The 21,474-nt window shown below is 47.3% G+C and overlaps 1 protein-coding gene and 1 long non-coding RNA gene across 2 annotated transcripts in view; one reads left to right on the top strand and one right to left on the bottom strand.

The window, feature by feature from the left end:
• TNFSF11 (TNF superfamily member 11) overlaps positions 1-21,374 on the bottom strand; it is a gene marked incomplete at its 3' end in the record, with an annotated part of 27,898 nt that extends 6,524 nt beyond the window's left edge. The window contains exons 1-4 of the mRNA XM_083362574.1: positions 21,034-21,374; positions 10,936-11,103; positions 2,074-2,122; positions 1,882-1,983 (exon numbers count right to left, since the gene is read on the bottom strand). Coding sequence (XP_083218700.1) covers positions 1,882-1,983; positions 2,074-2,122; positions 10,936-11,103; positions 21,034-21,261 — 547 coding nt within the window. The 5' untranslated portion in view covers positions 21,262-21,374. The remainder of the gene's footprint in view (positions 1-1,881; positions 1,984-2,073; positions 2,123-10,935; positions 11,104-21,033) is intronic.
• The window catches only part of LOC310640200, a 272,544-nt gene that overhangs the window by 122,333 nt on the left and 128,737 nt on the right, over positions 1-21,474 (top strand). The gene's annotated exons all lie outside the window — the stretch shown is intronic.

The raw sequence follows: 21,474 nt of genomic DNA, 5'->3' as shown, positions 1-21,474 counted from the left end.
AACACTTCCGTTCCACTGGTTAACTGTCCCTCACTGTCAGGAAGTTTCTCCTTAGTTCCAGGTTGCTTCTCTCCTTGATTAGTTTCCATCTGTTGCCTCTTGTCCTGCCTTCAGGGGCTTTGGAAAACAAATTGACCCCCCCTCTTCTGTGTGGCAGCCCCCTCAATGCTGGAAGACTGCTATCATGTCCCCTCCCAGTTCTTCTTTCTTCTAGACTAACCAAACCCAAATCCTGCAAATTCAATAAATATATAAACTTGTTTTTCATACGTTTTAGTCGCCAGGCCCTTAATCAGCTTAGTTGCTCTTCTCTGCCCTTTTTCCAAAGTCTCAACACCTGTTGTTGTTTTTTGTGGGTTTTTTTTGGTAATGTGGTAACCAAAACTGGATGCAGTATTCCAGATGTGGTCTGATAAATTTTAATATGGTCACATACTGGCAAGATTGAGGTTGTCCCTCCACCCTAAGGTTCCACCAGCGGACTCCTGCAACTCTGAAAGTTCTTGCAAGATTCTGTTGATGTAACCTTACACTAAAGATCCACCTGGAGGGACCACCTCAATCTAGCCAGTTATCTGACCATAATAAAAAAAATGATCAGACCACATCTGGAATACTGCATCCAGTTTTGCTTGCCACAAAACGTGGGACGGCCGTTTCTGGGAAAATTTTGCCACCTTCCCCTCCTCCTTCAGGCTCCAGTTTCATTGATCAGACTGTTGTTTAGGCTACAGCTTTTCCTCCTGACACAAGCCATAGTTCATTGAGACCACAGTGTTCCAAGCCACTTCAAACCATGGTTTCAGAGGCTGCTTTGCCCAAGGAATTGCAAATGATTGTTGAAAATCCAACTTTAAGCCAAATCAGTTATGCTCCTATCACGTTAAGCCCGACAAGTTCTTCTAATTTCATTTTTGTAAATCTTTATGAGGTTGTGGACTATCTCAGTTTATCGACACTTCAGACTGATTCTTTATCCAGCCACATTTCACTGTTTCTGCCTGATTTTCTGTATAGAGTTACTCGTTCCTTACATTCTTTTAACTAGTGGAACGACTTACCTCCAGAAGTTGTGAAAGCTCCAACACTGGAAGTTTTTAAAAAGAGATTGTCTGAAATGGTATAGGGTCTCCTGCCTGAGCAGGGGGTTGGACTAGAAGATCTCCAAAGTCCCTTCCAACTCTATTCTATTCTATTCTATTCTATTCTATTCTATTCTATTCTATTCTATTCTATTCCATTCCATTCTACTCTACTCTGCTATTCTACTCTACTATATTCTCCTTCTGTTCTATTCTATTCTATTCTATTAATTCTTCATTCTATTCTATTCTATTCTATTCTACTCTACTCTGCTATTCTACTCTACTCTACTCTACTATATTCTCATTCTATTCTATTCTATTCTATTAATTCTTCATTCTATTCTATTCTATTCTATTCTATTCTATTCTACTCTACTCTACTCTACTCTACTATATTCTCCTGTTCTATTCTATTCTATTCTATTCTGTTCTGTTCTGTTCTGTTCTGTTCTGTTCTATTCTATTCTATTCTATTCTATTAATTCATCATCCTATTCTATTCTATTCTATTCCTTCTTCATTCTATTCTATTCTATTCTATTCTATTCTATTCTATTCTATTCTATTCTATTCTATTCTATTCTATTCTATTCTATTCTATTCTATTCTATTCTATTCTATGAAGTATAGCGAATGGTATACACCAAGTATAATTCTTTTAAAATATAATCATTGGAATTTAAATATATCTATGTAGTTGCCCATTTCAGACATCACTGGCGGTAAATCAGCCAAGTTTCTTGCTTCTCATTCCAAGTTGTATGGTAACATGGTAAACGTTTGAAAATGAACTTACCAGTCGGAATATTGTGGCCATCAATTATAAGGTGGGCAAATGGTGCTTTCTCAGGTTTACTTTTCTTGGGTAAATCTGAACTGGGTGAAGCTCCCATGGTGGCTGTTGGCGGGGGGGAAAAACCCATCATATTAAAATCAGCTCTGAAATCTTCCTTGAAGCAAAAGTTCCTAACAAGAAAGTAACACTTACATTTCTCCAATCGTGACTGGTCTTTTCCCGCACTCAGACGTTGGACTTCCTAAAAAGGAAAAAAAATGCATTTAATGCTGTAGAGTGGGATTGTAGCTAAACCTGTTGCAGTCCAGGGGAGATAAGATCTGCTTTCCAGATGGTCTGGGCTACAATTGTAGAAGCATTGGAAGAATCTGGGGGTGGAGTCAAAAGAGGGATTAGCCTAGAATCTCTAGATAGTCACAAGCAAAGCCAGTCCAATTCCCTAGAATTTTGTGGATTCTTCTTTAAGAAGAGCCTTGGTGGAGCAGTGGGCTAATGCCTCCTTAAGTAACACCAGCTGCCTGCAATTAGTGCAGGTTCGCATCCCACCAGGCTCAAGGTTGACTCAGCCTTCCATCCTTCCGAGGTAGGTAAAATGAGGACCCAGATTGTTGGGGGCAATTAAGCTGACTTTGTAATAATGCCGCTTGGGGTGTGTGTGTGAAAGCCCTAATAAGCAGGCATATACATAGAATGAAGGCTACTGCTAAGCTTGTAAGCCGCCCTGAGTCTTCGGAGAAGGGCGGGATATAAATGGAATTAAAAAAACAAAACTACAAGCAGCTATTAACTGTGAGTTTGCAAGGTTCCTGTGTATAGTTATGAGTAGCAAGAAATCAGTTTAATTGTACCTGACCTTTTGTGCCCGACAATTCCCATAAAATCATAACACCAGTTTCAATGCTGGGAACTGAGGTCCCAAACATCTGGAAAGACAAAGTTGCATAATTATGGCTCTCCAGTGGCACTAGTTAATGGCAAAAGTATTGTTACTAAATTCATGATTTTTGAACTCATAAGATTTTCTTTATCTTTCCACGGGACTTCATGTGCCTCTGCAGTTTTGAGCAGCTATGAGGCCTAAAATGCTTACGTGGAAACTTATGTCAAAATCACTTCCCTCCACTTGCAGCACAAGCAGAAATCCATCTGACTTTTCCTACGCAGAGTTTAGAAGTTGCCTTTCCCAAAAGTGCACAGCACCGAATTTTGCAAAACAGCTTAGCAGAGATCTACCCAGGATAGCCAAGAACCACACATTCATGGATCAAACCACTTGTGGTTTCAAAACATTATAAACCCACAGTTGTGGTGATGTCATGATATTGGATGGGATCAGCGAGTCCAAACAAGACCATCATCGGCTTCTCCATCACTCCTGGAGCAGGGAAGACATTCAAATAGAATAGAATGACAGAGTTGGAAGGAAACGTGGAGGTCTTCTAGTCCAACCCCCCGCTCAGACAAGAAAGCCTAAACCATTTCAGACAAATGGCTGTCCAGTCTCTTCTTAAAAACTTCCAGTATTGGAGCATTCAAAACTTCTGGAGGCAGGTTGTTCTACTAATTAATTGTTCTCACTGTCAGGAAATTCATCCTTAGCTCCAGGTTGCTTCTCTCCTTGGTGAGTTTCCATCCGTTGCTTCTTGTCCTGCCTTCAGGCGCTTTGGAGAATAGCTTGACTCCCTCTTCTTTGGGGCAGCCCCTGAGATATTGAAAGACTGCTATCATGTCACCCCCTCGTCCTTCTCTTCATTAAACTAGACATACCCAATTCCAGCAACTGCTCTTTATATGTTTTAGCCTCCAGTCCCCTGATCACCTTTGTTGCTCTTCTCTGTACTCTTTTTAGAGTCTCAACATCTTTTTTACATGGTGACGTCCAATTGAATGACCGATCCCTCAGGATCTAGAATCTAATGAATGAAGGGTATCAATTCCTAGAAGAGAACTTCTCAGAGAAAGAATGACACTTTGGGGGAGTGAGATGAAAGACACAGTCTTGAGCAATCTTCCAAGTACGTGTGGGTGTACAGTTTTTAATCCCTTAGCATCTAACCCTCACCTAAACCAGAGAGGATGGTGGGAACCAATGATGAGCTGAATGCTAAGAAGAAGATCAAAAATCGTTATCTTGCAGGAAATCGAATGTTTTCTAGCTCTGTCAGTCAGGAAGGAAACGGCACAGAAAGCATCAAATCTTTTAAAACTTTCACTAGCAAGGCACGGAAAATGGCCCAATGAATCAAAAAGGAGGTACAAAAAATAAATGCCGGCAATACAGGATGAGGATGAAAACATATGGCCACAAAATAAACTCATTATCAAGGTGCCTGCAAAATCCCTACAATAAAGAACTTCCAATAGTTTGGATGTTCCTCAAGTCCTCCATGGTTCCATTGTTGTTGTTGTTGTTATTAGCTGGGAAGTCGTGTCCGACTAATCGCGACCCCATGGACAACGTTCCTCCAGGCCTTCCTGTCCTCTGCCATCATCTGGAGTCCCTTTAAGCTCACGCCTCCTGCTTCAGGGACTCCATCCAGCCACCTCCTTCTCTGTCGTCCCCTTCTTCTATTGCCCTCGATCTTTCCCAGCATTAGGCTCTTCTCCAGGGAGTCCTTCCTTCTCCTTAGGTGGCCAAAGTAGTTGAGTTTTAGCTTCGGGATCTGGCCTTCTAAAGAGCAGTCAGGGTTGATCTCCTCTAGGACTGACCGGTTTGATCGCCTTGCAGTCCGAGGGACTCACAGGAGTCTTCTCCAGCACCACAGTTCAAAGGCTTCAATTCTTTGGCGCTCAGCCTTTCTTATGGTCCAGCTTTCACTGCCATACATTGCAACTGGGAAGTCCACAGCCTTGACTATATGCACTTTTGTTGGCAGGGTGACGTCTCTGCTTTTTAGTGTGCTGTCTAGGTTTGCCATGGCTTTCCTCCCAAGGAGCAAGCGTCTTTTAATTTCTTGGCTGCAGTCCCCATCTGCAGTGATCTTGGAGCCCAGGAAAATAAAATCTGTCACTACCTCCATTTCTTCCCCATCTATTTGCCAGGAATTGAGAGGGCCGGATGCCATGATCTTGGTTTTCCCTACATTCAGTTAATCCTCAGCTTTGGGATTCTTTAATTCACAACCCATCACCATGATTTTACTTCGGCGTTTAAGGTTTTTCTCTCTTTAAGGCAAGTCCAGATGGTAAATGCAGTGGTTCTCCTCCATCTTACCCAGGTGTGCAAAAGAGGTGTATTTTTTTTTCAGCAGAGATTTCTTACTTCTGCATAGCAAGTTGCTGGCTATCTGCCTTCTTTTTTCTAAGCAATCAGGAATATGGAATTTCGAATCCCCTTCTTGGCATCTGATCACTCCAAAGGCAAAGTCGAAAAGGAAGGCTGAAATGAACTTCCTGTGAACCAACTAAAAAAAACACGGTTTGCACGGGTTCTACACACAAATACACTGTTTGAAATCTATGGAGCTTCTCTGTCCTCCAGGCCACAGTTGTCCCAAAGGTGCTTTTTCAAAAAGGCAACAGGACTGGGTTTTTCCTTGAAGATGCTTCGCTTCAGTTCTGAACTTGAAGAAGCCTCCTGGGTGAGAAGTGAAGCATCTTCGAGGAAAAAGAAAGAAAGAAAGAAAGAAAGAAAGAAAGAAAGAAAGAAAGAAAGGAAGGAAGGAAGGAAGGAAGGAAGGAAGGAAGGAAGGAAGGAAGGAAGAAAGAAAGAAAGAAAGAAAGAAAGAAAGAAAGAAAGAAAGAAAGAAAGAAAGAAAGAAAGAAAGAAAGAAAGAAAGAAAGATGTAGCTATTTTTACAGGCAGCTCTCCTTGAAATAATAATTTTCTATGCATTTTTCCCCTAACATATTTATAAAGGTACGTGTCTTTTTGTAACGAGATTAATGACATTACAAAATTCAGGAAAAGTTCAGGTCGCAAATAGGCTTTGGTGTCACATACCTACTTCGCAACCTCACCTAAGCCATCAATGAAGGCCACGAGGCCAGATATTCATGGTCTGATTCTATAAATACCACTCAAACTCCAACGTCAAGCATCCCTCAGCGGTCTACGTAAATATCTCCTCACGAGAGGCCATCCTGAGGTTCAACGAGGTTTGTTTTGTCGTGAAGTGCAGAGGCAAGTCTCAGCCTGACCAAGCTCCCCCTCAGCCATCAGCTCCTGGGATGGCTGCCAAGGTGGATGGAAAATTGCTCCCTTGACTGACTGATGTCTCTGACGATGTCTCCTGCCAAAGGGATGAATGTGGCTTGCGAAAGGCCGCCTGAGGCCTTGCAGGAAAAGTCACCAAGCCAGAAGGAAAGAAAAGCACCATTTTGTTGACACTGCGTGAATAAATTTGATAAGCTGGGGATTTTACTCCCCTTGGCCGAGAACCGAGAAGGAAACACTGTCAAGTCAGCTTTGAATGGAAAGAAAGACTCCTTGACGTGAGCAGAGAACTTAAGAGTCCACCTGGCTGGTTGCTGGTCTACATTTCACTGGAGTTGGCCAAGGCCTGGTGGCTCCACAAATCCGTTTAAGAACTGTCTACTAGCTTTGAACTGAGCATCTTCCGCTAACGCTCCAAGTTCTCCTGCTCCATTTAACTGCTTTTCCCTTCGTCCCCTCGCTGTCACCGAGACTGCTTCTCCCAAATTGTTCTCCTTGTAGCTGAAATTCCCTAATCACACTGTAACTCTGCTCATTCCCATTCTATTGCTCTACATTCTGTTAAGGGAACCATCTATCTATCAAGTACAGGTGTCAACATTGCTGCAAATAAGACCAACTGCCCATCTGACAGAACACTTAACAAAATGACAGAGTTTGGAAGGGACCTTGGAGGTCTTCTAGTCCAACCCCCTGCTCAAGCAGGAGACCAGATACCATTCCAGACCAGTGGCTGTCCAGTCTCTTCTTAAAAGCCTCCAATGATGGAGCACCCACAATTTCTGGAGGCAAGACGTTCCTTTGATTGATTGTTCTAACTGTCAGGAAGTTTCTCCTTAGTTCTAGATTGCTTCTCTCCTTGCCTAGTTTCCATCCGTTGCTTCTTATCCTGCCTTCAGGAGCTTTGGAGAATGGCTTGACTCCCTCTTCTTTGGGGTAGCCCCTGAGATATTGGAACGTTGCTATCCTGTCACCCCTGGTCCTTCTCTTCATTAAACTAGACATTCCCAATTCCAGCAACCATTCCTTATATTTTTTTAGCCTTTGATCATCTTTGTTGCTCTTCTCTGCACTCTTTCCAGAATCTCAGCATCTTTTTTGTATCCTGGCGACCAAAACTGGATGCAGAATTCTAGGTCTGACCAAGGCATTATAAAGTGGCACTAATGCTTGATTTTGATGTTGATTCTATCCCTCGATTAATGCAACCTAGGATTGCACCGGCCTTTTTGGCTGCTGCCACTCACTTCGAAACAGGGCAACCCAAACAGGCTTGGATTTCCATAGCATAGCCCAGACATATTTTCCAATTATGCAGAAGTATCAGCATGCAGAAGACAACCACTGCCTCCCCATGGGACAGGCGCCCACAAAACCGAGAGAATATTTTCGAGAGAGGAGGGCTGACATGACCTACCACCAAGATAAGCATGGTTAATATATGTTTCTCTCTTCTCACTTATAAAGCCACCCCCCCCCTTAAAAAAAAACCTAGCATGGTTCGTTCGATCCATTTGGAAGAGAGATTATGCTTCCAGCCCAGAAATTCAATTCCACCGCCAGAGAACCATCAATAAATAAAATTTTATGTTGCAGAAAGGTTGACTATGTATGTTTTCTTCAGCAGAATCCTGGCAAGGATTTTATTTTTTTAAAAAAAAACAACAACAACTCTGAACTAGTTCAATTAAAAGCTCTTGCCAGATTTTTTTTTCCCCTCTGTAGCAATAAAAAAAGGAAATAAACCGACAGATTCCCACACGGGGGTTTAGTACCCTGCCAAGACACCCTTAGACCAGATCATAATTAGATTTAAATAGAGCTAAGCAATCAGGGATGAGTAAGAGGCCAAATGCTCTAAAGATCTTTGAGTTGTTGGATTGCCTGCCCCATATTTGGGGCCGGTTTCTTGTGAATTCAGCACACCCTGGCCAGTTTTTCAGGATCTGCTGCGATCAAGGACAGTCAGTGTCGAAAAAGACTAAACAACGTTCTACAGGCAGGCTTGCAACGGTCCATTTTGTGACTGTACGAAGTTACGACGACAGTGAAAAATGTTACTTACGACCACGTCTCACACTTACAGCCGTTGCAGCATCCCAGGTGATTTACATTCAGATGCTTGGCAACTGGTTCATACTTATGACGGTCGCAGCTTCCCGGGGTCATGTGACCCCCCCCTTTTGCGCCAATGGGGAAGCCAGATTCACTTAACAACCCTGTGTGACTAATTTTTACGACCGCAACAATTGACTTAGCAGCTGCGTGGGGAAAGCTCGTCAAGTGGGGCAAAACTCCCTGAACAAATTCCTCACTTAGCAACATCAATTCTGGGGTCCGTTTCGGTTGTAAGCCGAGGACCAGCTGTGTTCGTCAGGATTAAGGTAAAGGTAAAGGTTCCCCCGCACGTGTGTGCTAGTCGTTTCCGACTCTAGGGGGCGGTGCTCATCTCCGTTTCAAAGCCAAAGAGCCAGCGCTTGTCCGAGGACGTCTCCGTGGTCATGTGGCCGGCATGACTAGACGCCAAAGGCGCAGGGAACGCCGTTACCTTCCCACCGTCGTGGTCCCTATTTTTCTACTTGCATTTTCACGTGCTTTCCAACTGCTAGGTTGGCAGAAGCTGGGACGAGTAACAGGCGCTCACTCTGCTACGCGGCACTCGGGATTCGACCCGCCAAACTGCCGACCTTCTGATCGACAAGCTCAACGTCCTAACCCACTGAGCCACCGCGTCCCTTCGTCAGGATTGGTCCCTCCCAAATAAATCAAGATTTAGAAGGCTGTTGTTTTTAAACAACCCGCCGTTATGATCCTTCTCTCACCGAGGAAAGTAAATCAAGTGACCAACTTATAGAACGTCACCCTTGGGTTGAAATCAAAGTTTATTCCTGTTTATTTAGGTGTCACATTTATCCAGCTGCCTGAAATTAGCCGAGGTCTATCTGGTTTATCGCAACCAAGGGTTACGAATAAAAATTACACGAGGGTGAAAATTCCAAGCTAAAATTAAGGCGCGGCACCAAATATTGTGGGAGATCCAAAGGCCCTCTGGATAAGCCATGTTTTCAGCAACGTCTGGACGGCTAAAAGAATGGACTTGTATAAAGGTTCTCCTTGACATTTGACCACAGTTGAGCCCAACATTTCTCTGTGTTAAGCGAGACGGTTGTTAAATGAGTTTTGCCCCGCTTTACAACCTTTCGCGCAGTTGTGAAGGGAATCGCTCCAGTTGTTATCAATTAGTAACCCAGTTCTTAACCCAGTTGTTAATCTCCATGGATTTTTGCTTGTCAGAAGGGTTAAGCTTAGGGACACAGTAACCATCATAAATATGAGTCACCAAGAGTCCAAATTTTGATCACAGGACCGCAAAGGTCGTTAAATGTGAAAAACGGCCAAAAGTCACATTTCCTAACATTTAACCCCGAGGCTGTTAAAAGGAATCAGAATCCGAATAGCTGGAAGGGACCTTGGAGGTCTTCTAGTCCAGGAAATTAAAGATGTCTCTCTGCCTTATCTTCATTGGGAATAGATTGCCTTTTTGGAAGGAAGACAACAGTTGAGTTGCCCTACTTCCTGTAACCTCACTGTGTTCTTCTCAAGAAAACGTCATTAGGAACCTGGTGAGAATCACGCCTGAAACAGGATGCTCTTGGTTAGGGGCCGATGCCAAGTTTCCTTCTGCCAAATCTGGTCAGATTGTTTCTAAAACGAAGAAGCTGGTTTGGAACGCTGAGGTGTGCAACTTTGGATCTGGGGCGAGTTGAGAGAACCTGTGGGGAACCACTCCTTTCAAGCAATCCTGTCTTGAAATCTTCCCAACTGTATGATGTTCTTGTTGTAGTGGATCAAGGGACCTCTACGTAGTTCTGAGTTCATAGTTCAAGGAAACTGTGCAGACTTTTCTTAATGATAGTACTAACAGGAACAGAGTTGGAAGGGACCTTGCAGGTCTTCCAGTCCAACCCCAGGAGACCTGCACCATTTCAGACAAATGGTTGTCCAGTCTCTTCTTAAAAGACTCCAGTGATGGAGCACCCACAACCTCTGGAGGCAAGTCATTCCATTGATTCAATCAATCAGAATAAAGCTGGAATGGACCTTGGAGGTCTTCCAGTCCAACCCCTTGGTCCCGCAGGAGACCTGTACCATTTCAGACAAACGGTTGTCCAGTCTCTTCTTAAAAGCCTCTAGTAATGAAGCACCCACAACTTCTGGAGGGAAGTTGCTCCAGTTTGCAATCGTCATGTAGAATGTATGGAGTGCTTTTTCTTTAACACAGACATGTCAAACACAAGGCCCGGGGGCCAGATCCGGCCCGCGAAGTGGTTTCATGTGGCCCGCGAAGCCATCCTGGAAACAGTGAGGGAATGGCCCCCACTGCCTTGGCCCTGGCCCAGAGACCCTCCTTCTGCCAGAGACCCTCAGATCTGTCCCACTCCTGCCCAGCCCCCCCCCATAGGCACCCTTGATGTCAACGATGTAGAGCTGGCCACGCCCACCCAGTAGGCCATACGCACTCTAGCCACGCCCACCCAGTAGGCCATGCCCACCTTGGCCATATCCACCCAGCCCCCTGAGGGCAACCGCAATGCTGATGCGGCCCTCAATGAAATTGAGTTTGACACCCCTGCTTTAACACAAAGTCTTGGGCCTCTCACCATGCTATCTACCATCCACATGAAACTTTAGGACAGGAGTCTTCCAACTTGGCCCTCTTATGACTTGTGGACTTCAACTCCCAGAATTCCTCAGCCAGATACGCATGCCTGGCTGAGGAATTCTGGGAGTTGAAGTCCACAAGTCATCAAAGGGCCAAGTTGGAAGACCCCTGGTCTAATGTAACCCTGAAACTTTCATAAACTTCCAACCTTGTTGCGTCCCTGGAGTAGACTGACCTTTTGCATTACTCTCTGAAAAGCCTGCTTCATCCTTCGACACGATTCCGACAGCAGCCTTGATTCTTGGTTGTCCAAGGTGGTTTCTGTCAGATCTACATTCCCCTGAAGTCTCAGGAAGGATCGTAAACAGTTAGTATCCTCTTCAGACATTCGGTGAGGGTCCATCTGGAACAAATTATTCAAAAACAGCTCAGTGCTTTGAAGTCATACTTGTCGAACCCCCAAAGACCCAGACAGACACTAGCCTAGGACAAAACAAGACCTCAAATCTCTCTTTCAGAGCTATTAACCATGAATAGGTGTAGGAGAAGCAGCAGCAGAAGTTGGGGTGGCGCTAAAAGAGGGATCAGCCTAGAATCTCAACGTAGCTGCAAGTGATCTAACTGCTCTTGAGAGCCATTGACCCTTAGCTAACTCCAGCCAGGTGCTAACCATTAATTGAGAAGATTCCTGTACTTTGGCTGTTTATAAATAAAGCATAATTGGACCTTCATTGTTACCTGGTTTTTTCCTGCCAGACAATCAGTGGCTGTTAACGGTGCTAGCTCCAAATTTGTCTCTTTCACACATCTAAAGAGAGACGAACCCTGGATTTGTACCAGCACTACATTTCTAACAGATCAATTCTGGTTCCAGATAACCAGGATTAAAAAAGACCAGGGCACCATCCTACCTGAAACCATCTAATTCTAATTTGTTTCTTTTTCGTTCACTAGGGAGACGAGATTCAAGCGCGCTAGTGCTTCTTACGTCTGAGGAAGGTACCATGTGAAGGAACAGAGTCCGGGAGCAATTTCAAGTTTGATTTTGCTGGCCGATCTCTCGTAAGATTTGGGTCAGAAGCAAGAGTGGTGCAAAGCTTTAGGTAGATGGCTTTGTTGGTTGAATGACTGCATTTATAGCTTGCAGGAACAGAGGGAGGGATGGGTGGAAGGAGGGAAGAAGGAAGGGAGGAAGGAAGGAAAGAAAGAAAAGGAATGGGAAGGAAGGAAGGAAGGAAGGAAGGAAGGAAGGAAGGAAAGAAAGAAAAGGAATGGGAGGGGGGGAAGATGGAAGGAAGGAAAAGGAATAGGAGGGAGGGAGGGAGGGAGGGAGGAAGGAAGGAAGGGAGGAAGGAAGGAAGGAAGGAAGGAAGGAAGGAAGGAAGGAAGGAAGGAAGGAAAGAAAAGGAATGGGAGGGAGGGAAGATGGAAGGAAGGAAAAGGAGAGGGAGGGAGGGAGGGAGGGAGGGAGGGAGGAAGGAAGGAAGGAAGGAAGGAAGGAAGGAAGGAAGGAAGGAAGGAAGGAAGGAAAGAAAAGGAATGGGAGGGAGGGAAGATGGAAGGAAGGAAAAGGAATAGGAGGGAGGGAGGGAGGAAGGGAGGGAGGGAGGAAGGAAGGAAGGAAGGAAGGAAGGAAGGAAGGAAGGAAGGAAGGAAGGAAGGAAAAGGAATGGGAGGGAGGGACGAAAGGATGGATGGAAGGAAGGAAAAGGAATGGGAGGGAGGGAGGGAGGAAGGAAGGAAAAGAATAAGGAAGATTGTCCCTCCCCCTTTTTGCTTACATGATAGAATGAGGAGGATGAGAAGGAAAAAGGAAGCCATGATGAAAAGACAGAATAACAGCACAACCAAGTTGGAAGGGACCTTGGAGGTCATCTAGTCCAACCCCCTGCTCAGGCGGGAAACCTTATACCATTTCAGACCAATGGCTGTCCAGTCTCTTCTTAAAAACCTCCAGTGTTGGTGCATTCACAGCTTCTGGAGGCAAGGAGTTCCACTGGTTAATTGTTCTAACTGTCAGGAAGTTTCTCCTTAGTTCCAGGTTGCTTCTCTCCTTGACTAGTTTCCATCCGTTGCTTCTTGTCCTGCCTGCAGGCGCTTTGGAGAAGACCTTGACAACCCCTTTCTTTGGGGCAGCCCCTGAGATATTAAAGGAGAGCTATAGCTGTGGGGTTCTGGCTTGCAGTGGCCAAACCAAGCCACGGATTACAAGCCATTGTTAGAAAAAGAAAAGTTAAGAAAATGGAAAAACGCCTAGCGACCGGACATGCAGAATTTCAACAGGGCCTAAAGCAATAAATAGGTCGCTTCTAAGACCACATATCTTTATAAAGAAAGAAAGACATTCCCTTTCTCTGCTTCAACACACTTACCCCTCTAACTGCATTCTCATCCCCTCAAAGAAATGGGGGGTGGGGGTGGGGTGGGGGCGGAGTTGAAAGGAAAGAGAAAATATAAAAGCGAGGAGATTTTGAGCAAAGCGTGTCACACGTCTTGGAAAAATCCTGGGGAAATCTTTTCAAGGCATCCCTATTTTCCGTGGCCAAAATTCCAGTCTGCGCCACCCGCCAGAAGCAAAACTTGGCTCCAAGTTAAGAGGAGAGAAATTGGTAGGAAGAGGGGGGGCAGGAAGCTTACAGAATAATGGAATAACGGAGTTGGAAGGGACCTTGGAGGTCTTCTAGTCCAGCCCTCTGTTCGAGCAGGAGACCCTGTCGCATTTTCGACAAATGGTTGTCCAATCTCTTCTGAAAAACCTCCCGTGTTGGAGCACCCACAACTTCTGGAGACAAGCTGTTCCCCTGGTCGATTGTTCTTACTGTCAGGAACCTTAATTCCAGGTTGTTTCTCTCCTTGATTAGTTTCCATCCATTGTTTCTCGTCTTGCCTTCTGGTGCTTTGGAAATTAAGTTGACACCCCCCCCTTTTCTTTGTGTTGTTGTTGTTAGTTGCGAAGTCGTGTCTGACCCATCGCGACCCTATGGACAACGTTCCTCCAGGCTTTCCTGTCCTCTGCCATCTTCTGGAGTCCATTTAAGCTCACGCCTACTGCTTCAGGGACTCCATCCAGCCACCTCATTCTCTGTCGTCCCCTTCTTCTCTTGCCCTCAGCCTTTCCCAGCATGAGGCTCTTCTCCGGCGAGTCCTTCCTTCTCATTAGGTGGACAAAGTATTTGAGTTTTAGCTTCAGGATCTGGCCTTCTAAAGAGCAGTCAGGGTTGATCTCCTCTAGGACTGACCGGTTTGATCTCCTTGCAGTCCAAGGGACTCGCAGGAGTCTTCTCCAGCACCACAGTTCAAAGGCCTCAATTCTTTTTCTTCTTCTTTGTGGCAGCCCCTCAAATATAGGAACACTGCTATGACGTCACCCCCCTAGTCCTTCTTTCCATAATCTCCAAGTTTCATTTTCTCCACACCGTTAAGTGATCACAATCACATTTCCAATTCAATATTCAATATTTACTACCTGGCTATCTCCTGCAGAGTGTTAAAAGTTACCCGATTGGTAGGTTATTCTGATGCCAAATTTAAGCCATATTATGGGCTGCCATGTTATAGAAGGAAGAGCGGTGAGATGATTTGGGTTACGTAGATGTATTTCTTAGCGCCTAAATTGCCTCTCTGAAAGTGCAGACAAACCAAAGGAAACTGGAACGACACGGAGGAAATTATCCAACGTTTCGAAAAAGAAAGAACTGAAATGTGGCTGATTTATTTTTTTTAAAGTCCAGCAAGAAATATCTGGCTTCTTCACACAACTTTCCAAGAAGTGAGACGGCTGTGGTCAAACCCAAGCCCACAAGTATACTTCCTTTTGTCTAGAGAGTTTCTCAGTGAAGTTGAATCCAGCAAAAAGTTCAAAATTCAAAATGGAAGAGCTTAATTTTGCCGGATGCGATGGATATGGATCGTCCCATGGGATCTTCCGTTTAAATATTGTTAGTATTCAAAGAATCCAGCAGATGGAAGCACATTCAGGGGTAGGCCACCTTGGCTCTTTGATGACTCGTGGACTTCAACTCCCAGAATTCCACAGCTGGCTCGGGAATTCTGGGAGTTGAAGTCCACAAGTCATCAAAGAGCCAAGGTGGCCTACCCCTGAGGGGCACCTGTCTGATCTCAGCAAGGCCTAACCAAGATGAGGCTTGGTTTGTAGTTGAGTGGAGGACAACCAGGAAACCTGAAGGGTGAAAACCTGGTTCTTCAGTGCCATCACCACTATAAATGAATCCATCCACCTGGCTTCTGGACATTGTCTTCTTCTTTTTCCTCCCACCTTTCCCAACAGAAGAACAAGAGTTGGAAGGGACCTTGGAGATCTTCTAATCCAACCCCTTGCTCAAGCAGGAGACCCTACACCATTCCAGACAAGTGGTTGTCCAATCTCTTCTCAAAAAACCTCCAGTGATGGAGCGCACACAACTTCTGAAGGCAAGTCATTCCACCTGGTTAATTTTTCTCACTGTCAGGAAATTTCTCCTCAGTTCTACGTTGTTTCTCTCCTTGATTAGTTTCCATCCTTTGCTTCTTGTCCTGCCTTCTGGTTCTTTGGACAGTAGGGTTGACACCACACACACAACCTTAGATATTGAAAGACTGGTAGCTAGATTGGCCATAACAGTTAATGCAGGAAGCAGATGTCTCCTACGTGAGTGAGATTTGTCCATCTAGATCACCAGTTCGTAGTCTTGAGAGGTGAAGGACAGGAGGTCAACCTCTGGATCCCCCAATGAGCCTCAGGAATCAATCAATGATATCAGGATGCCACAGGAAGGGACCCCCACATGACTGACATGCTGAACTAGGAAATGGGGAGACTCAGGTCGAGTCCACCCTCAGTCACGGAAGCTCACGAGATGTCCTTGGGCCAATCGCTCTTTCCCAGCCCACCCTATTTTACAGGGATGGTTGTGGAGTAATATTGGGAGGAAGGCATGCCATACCCACCATCTTGAGCAACTGGAAGAAAGCTAAACAAATGACTAGATGCCAACCCTTTTTGTTGACTTGTGTGTTGCACGCTTTAAAGGGTGGAAGGAAAAGAGAAAGCATTGCGGAGGTAAGATCTTCCCATTCCCATCCTTAAAACTACCCCAACTATCCAAACCACGATTTGGGAGTGGGGGAACAGTGGTCCCATTCCACCCTTCATTTGGAAAACAAAGCCAGACCAATTGAAGCATTTGTTAACACTCAATGGGGGCTGCACAGTTTCCACCCTTGGTTGGGTTAATAACAACTATGTTCAGACTGACAGGCTGCTTGGGTTAGATTTGCTCCTTTAATTCTTGAGTTGACTTGAGTTGCAACTATAAGAAAGAGGGCAGAGAAGAGCAACAAAGAGGATCAGAGGACTGGAGGCTAAAGCATACAAGGAACAGTCGCAAGAACTGGGAATGTCTAGTTTAATGAGGCCTTTGAACTCTGGTGCTGGAGAAGACTCCTGCAAGTCCCTTGGACTGCAAGGTGATCAAACCGGTCAGTCCTAGAGGAGATCAACCCTGACTGCCCTTTAGAAGGCCAGATCCTGAAGCTAAAACTCAAGTACTTTGGCCACCTAATGAGAAGGAAGGACTCACTGGAGAAGAGCCTCATGCTGGGAAAGATGGAGGGCAATAGAAGAAGGGGACGACAGAGAAGGAGGTGGCTGGATGGAGTCACTGAAGCAGGAGGCGTGAGCTTAAATGGACTCCAGAAGATGGTAGAGGACAGGAAGGCCTGGAGGAACGTTGTCCATAGGGTCGCCATGGGTCGGACACGACTTCGCAGCTAACAACAACAGTTTAATGAAGAGAAGGATCAGGGGGGACACGATAGCCAATGTTCCAATATCTCAGGGGGCGCCCCAAAGAAGAGGGAGTCAAGCTGTTCTCCAAAGCACCTGAAGGTGAATGGATACCATCACCTTCATCATCGCTAAAATGATTTTTCCCACTTCTTAAATAGGCCTCTTTCTCTTTCCCACTTCCTGTTTTTCCCTAGACAGGCAGGAATCAAAGCTAGGCCCAGGCAAACCATGTGCTCCTTCCCACATAGACTACTTGCTCCTTGGTCCCAAGGCTGGAGATGTTTAGCTGATGCCCTTCAAGCATGCTTTATCTTGGCAACGCTACCCTTCAATTAGTCTTCTCCTCCTCTGATGATCGCCCAAAGCTGACTTCCACTGCAAGAATCTCTGCTTCTTACTTTCATCGGGGAAAGTAAAAAAGACGCAGCTGGATGCCGTGCGTTAACGCATCAACCAGATTCAGCCCCCCCCCATTTTCTTTCAGTTCCTCGTTTTGAGGAGATGGGTCAACCAGGTCTGTACAAAATACCCTGCATTTAGCCCTGCCATAAATACACCGAACGGAACTATGTTCGCTTTTTTTTTAATGCTAGCATAGTAAAAAGAGAAGAATTTTTTTGGGTGGGTGGGTGGGTGGGTAGGGGGAAGAACAGTGTAAAATAATGCAAAATGAAATAAATCCTCTTCTCTTGGGGAGGGGGAGAAGCAAGAGAATTTGGAAGAGTGTTTTTTTATTATTACTTAGGCACACAGATGGCATTTAAACATTGCATTTTCCCCCCCAGATTAATTTTAAACTCAAAAATGGTCACTTGGGTAAAATCTTTTACATGCTCCGGTGCTATTTTATCGTGCCAGGAGAGAAAATCCTAATCAGAATAACAGAATAACAGAGCACTGAAGGGACCTTGGGGGTCTGCAACAAACAAATGCTTGCCTAACCAAGAAAATCTTCTTTTCTTCCTCAAAAAATATCTGAAAAAGAGAAACCTAACATGAGAACGGCTTTCTCCAGCAGGTGTGTGTGTGGGGGGGGGAAACCCCAGCAGAAACCAACTTTCAACTTCCTTTTAAGGTTTGGGGGTTTTTTGTTTGAAAAGGAAAGCTGAAAAGGCAAGAAACAGGGTAATTTCCAAGAAAAAAAAATTAGGGCCTTTTTGTAACCCCAAATCTAAACCGCACTAGAGATTCCTCAAACCCCTGCCTCAATTTTATCTCCCCAGCAATTCAAATCTAGCGTATATTGTATATTGCGTTGCCCACACTAAAAGCCCTCTTCGTTTGCTAGTATGGGGCCTGCTTTTTCCCAAAAAGAGAGATTAAGGCATTTCTCAAATCCCCCGACAAAGAAAAGAAACATTATTTTATCCTTTGGCCAAATTTAGGGGGAGAGGGGGAAAAAAAACTTTGAACAGAGGCCAGTCCTAACAAGTTAGCCATTTCCCCCAGCGAACGTCTCTCTCTCTCTCTCTGCAAGTCACATCTTCTGTTCTTCAATAAATCAACCCAAACGTTGGACGCAAGGATAAATTTGTCCACTTCTCAGGGTGGGGATGAGCAGGCTGCAAAAAAAATGTCTTTGAAAAGCCAGGAAAATACAAAAATATGAGAAGTGGGCTTTCGGTCACTCGGGGAGCGATGTGTGAATAACTAAGTATGAGGTATCTCAACCACACTGGACAAGCTTGTTGGAGTTAGTGATGACAATCCTTGGCTTGGCAGCCCTGCCCAGAATGAGATCTTGGCTCGGGTGGGAAGAATTCCCACCCACCCCCCATCTTTAAAATCCCAGGGGGTGTGTGTGTGTCTGTGCGGCTTTGCTTCTCAGAACTCCCACAGCTTTGGCTTGCCATCCAGAACTGCCCTTTAACCTGCAGTCAGCTCTTTTTGCCTCCCTAAACAAGCGTGAAGTTAGCCAGGGTCCCTCACCCTACCGGGTGCCTTGAAATACCCGAGGCTAAACTTTCTAATCGAGATGTAAAACTGATCTGCCTTAAAGAGAGAGAGAGAGAGAGAGGAAGAGATTGAGGGTGAGGGAGAGGGAGGGAGGGGCAGAGCGAGAGGAAAGGAGGGGGCTAGAGGGAGAGGAACAGAAGGGAGGGAGGGATGGAGAGGGGAAGAAAGAGAGGAAGAGGGAGGGAGGGGCAGAGCGAGAGGGAGGAAGGGGGAGAGGAAGAGAGGGAGGGAAAGAGGGAGAGGGGAAGGGAGAGAGGGAGAGAGGGAGGAGTAGAGCAAGGGGGAGGAAGGGGACAGGATGGAGAGGGAGAGGGAGGGAAAGATTGAGGGAGAGGGAGGGAGGGGCAGAGCGAGAGGGAGGAAGGGGGAGAGGGAGAGAGGGAGGGAAAGAGGGAGAGGGGAAGGGAGAGAGGGAGAGAGGGAGGAGTAGAGCAAGGGGGAGGAAGGGGACAGGATGGAGAGGGAGAGGGAGGGAAAGATTGAGGGAGAGGGAGGGAGGGGCAGAGCGAGAGGGAGGAAGGGGGAGAGGGAGAGGGAGAGGGGAAGGGAGAGAGGAAGAGAGGGAGTAGAGCAAGGGGGAGGAAGGGGACAGGAAGGAGAGGGAGAGGGAGGGAAAGATTGAGGGGGAGGGAGGGGGAGGGAGGGGCAGAGCGAGGGGGAGGAAGGGGGAGAGGGAGAGGGAGAGAGTAAGGGAGAGAGGGAGGAGTAGAGCAAGGGGAGGAAGGGGACAGGAAGGAGAGGGAGAGGGAGGGAAAGATTGAGGGAGAGGGAGAGGGAGGGAGGGGCAGAGCGAGAGGAAAGGAGGGGGCTAGAGGGAGAGGGACAGGGGGAGGGATGGAGAGGGGAAGAGAGAGAGGAAGAGGGAGGGAGGGGCAGAGGAAGAGAGGGAGGGGAAGAGGGAGAGGAAGGAGAGGGAGAGGGTAGGAGGGAGAGGGGAAGAGAGGGAGGGAGGGGAGAGGAAGAGAGGGAGAAGGTAAGGGAGAGGGAGGGGAGGGAGGAAGGGGGGAGGAGGAAGACGCGGTACCTCTACCTTCTTAACTCTGCCTGGTGAAAATATCCCCACTTTCACCTTGATTTCAAGCAGAGTAGGAAACGTTCACGCTTCACAAATCCGGTCAATATCAACACCCAGTTGGCCAAGGCCCCCCCCCCAAGAAAATCCCCAGCCCAGTCACCCCGCTGCCGCAGGCACACCTCTTTTTGCCTCTGGAGCAGGGGGCCCGTTTCATTGCACCCAGGCCTGCAACTTCATCCAGTCTGAGCTTCAACATTTGTCCCTTTCCAATTTTTTCCTAACCTCAGGGGTGGGGAGGGGGGGCAGTTTACTAAACTTAGCTGGCTCTGGCTCTAGCTTTCTGCAAGGGGGTGGAGGGGGGGTGCCTGCCCCTCGAGATCATGTTGGCATCCGAAAGAAAGCAGCCAAGGCGAAGGAAGCATCGCCAGGGAATCCCGCACCAACTTCGCCAAACTAGTAGTAACTCTCGTTCACCTCGTTCATTGGTTCCCCCATCGGTCTCTTTAACACGTGCCGTCCGAGAATGACCCCAGCAGGCACTCCCGGGGCAACCCTAAGGACACCCCGCCGTGGCTGGTGGGTCGGGAGCAAACGGGGGGGGGACCCTGAAAGATTCAGGAAGCAACAACCGCCTGGCCCAAATTGCAGAGCAGCAAGCTGGCCCCAAACAGACGCGAACTCTTTGCAAGCCCGAGGAAAGAACTTCGCAAAAAACGGAGGCGAAACCCGCACGCCCAGAAAAGAACTTCTCCAAACGAGACGCGGACTCTTTGCAAAGCCCGAGGAAAGAACTTCGCAAAAAAACAGAGGCGAAATCCGCACACCAAGAAAAGAACTTCTTTCTCCAAACGAGACTCGAACTCTTTGCAAGCCCGAGGAAAGAACTTCGCAAAAAAAAAAAAAAACAGAGGCGAAACCCGCACGCCAAGAAAAGAACTTCTCCAAACGAGACGCGGACTCTTTGCAAAGCCCAAGGAAAGAACTTCACGAAACGGAGGCGAAACCCGCACGCCAGGAAAAGAACTTCTCCAAACGAGACGCGAACTCTTTGCAAGCCCAAGGAAACAACTTCGCAAAAAACGGAGGTGAAACCAGCACGCCAAGAAAAGAACTTCTCCAAACGAGATGAGAACTCTTTGGAAGCCCGAGGAGAGAACTTCACGAAACAAGAGGCGAAACCCGCACGCCAGGAAAAGAAATTTCTCCAAACGAGACGCGAACTCTTTGCAAAGCCCGAGGAGAGAACTTCACGAAACGGAGGCGAAACCCGCACGCCAGGAAAAGAACTTTCTCCAAACGAGACGCGAAGTCTTTGCAAAGCCCGAGGAAAGAACTTGGCAAAGCCAGAGGCGGAAACCCGCGCGCGGCGAGGCAAGAACTCTCGGCGAAACCGAGAAGACGCCAAGTTGGCGAGCAAAGTTCGACCTGCGTTTGAACAGATCTGGGGAGGGGAGCAAATCTCTCCGATGAGACCCACCGAGGGACACGCAAAGGGAGGGAGACCCCCACCCACCCCAAGCCCGCCCGGGTGCCCACCTCGACGGGGACGCGCGGGAGAAGGGGGAATCCCTCACCTGCGCCTTGAAGTAGAGGAAGAGCGCCAGGCTGCAGATCACCTGGCCGAGCCCCAGCAGGACCAGGGCGGCCAGGAGGGCCCGGGAGGCGGAGGGCGAGTGGGACGGGGCGGGCGGGACCCCGGCCGGCGACGAGGAGGGCGGCGGAGGAGAGCCGCCCTCGGCGCCGGCGCCCAGCTCCTCGGCGCCGCGCAAGTACTTGGAGTAGTCTCGGCTGGCGCGCCGCATCTCCGAGCGCTGCCGCGGACCCGCTGCGCTGCCCCGGCTGAGCCGCCGCCGCCACCCGCCCGGACCTTTATCAGCTCGGGGGGGCCCGGCCCGACCGGCTCCGCCTCCCCCGGACGCCGCCCGCCCAGCGCCCGGCCCGGCCCGGCCCGCCGAAGGCTGCGCTGCCCTGCGCTCTTGCGCTGCGCTCTTGCGCCGGCGGAGGAGGAGGAGGAG

This window comes from Vipera ursinii (assembly GCF_947247035.1).
Source record: "Vipera ursinii genome assembly, chromosome: 4".
Classification (NCBI taxonomy): Eukaryota; Metazoa; Chordata; class Lepidosauria; order Squamata; family Viperidae; genus Vipera; species Vipera ursinii.
The sequence above is the reverse complement of the archived record's forward strand: the minus strand, read 5'-3'. Positions and strand labels throughout refer to the sequence as shown.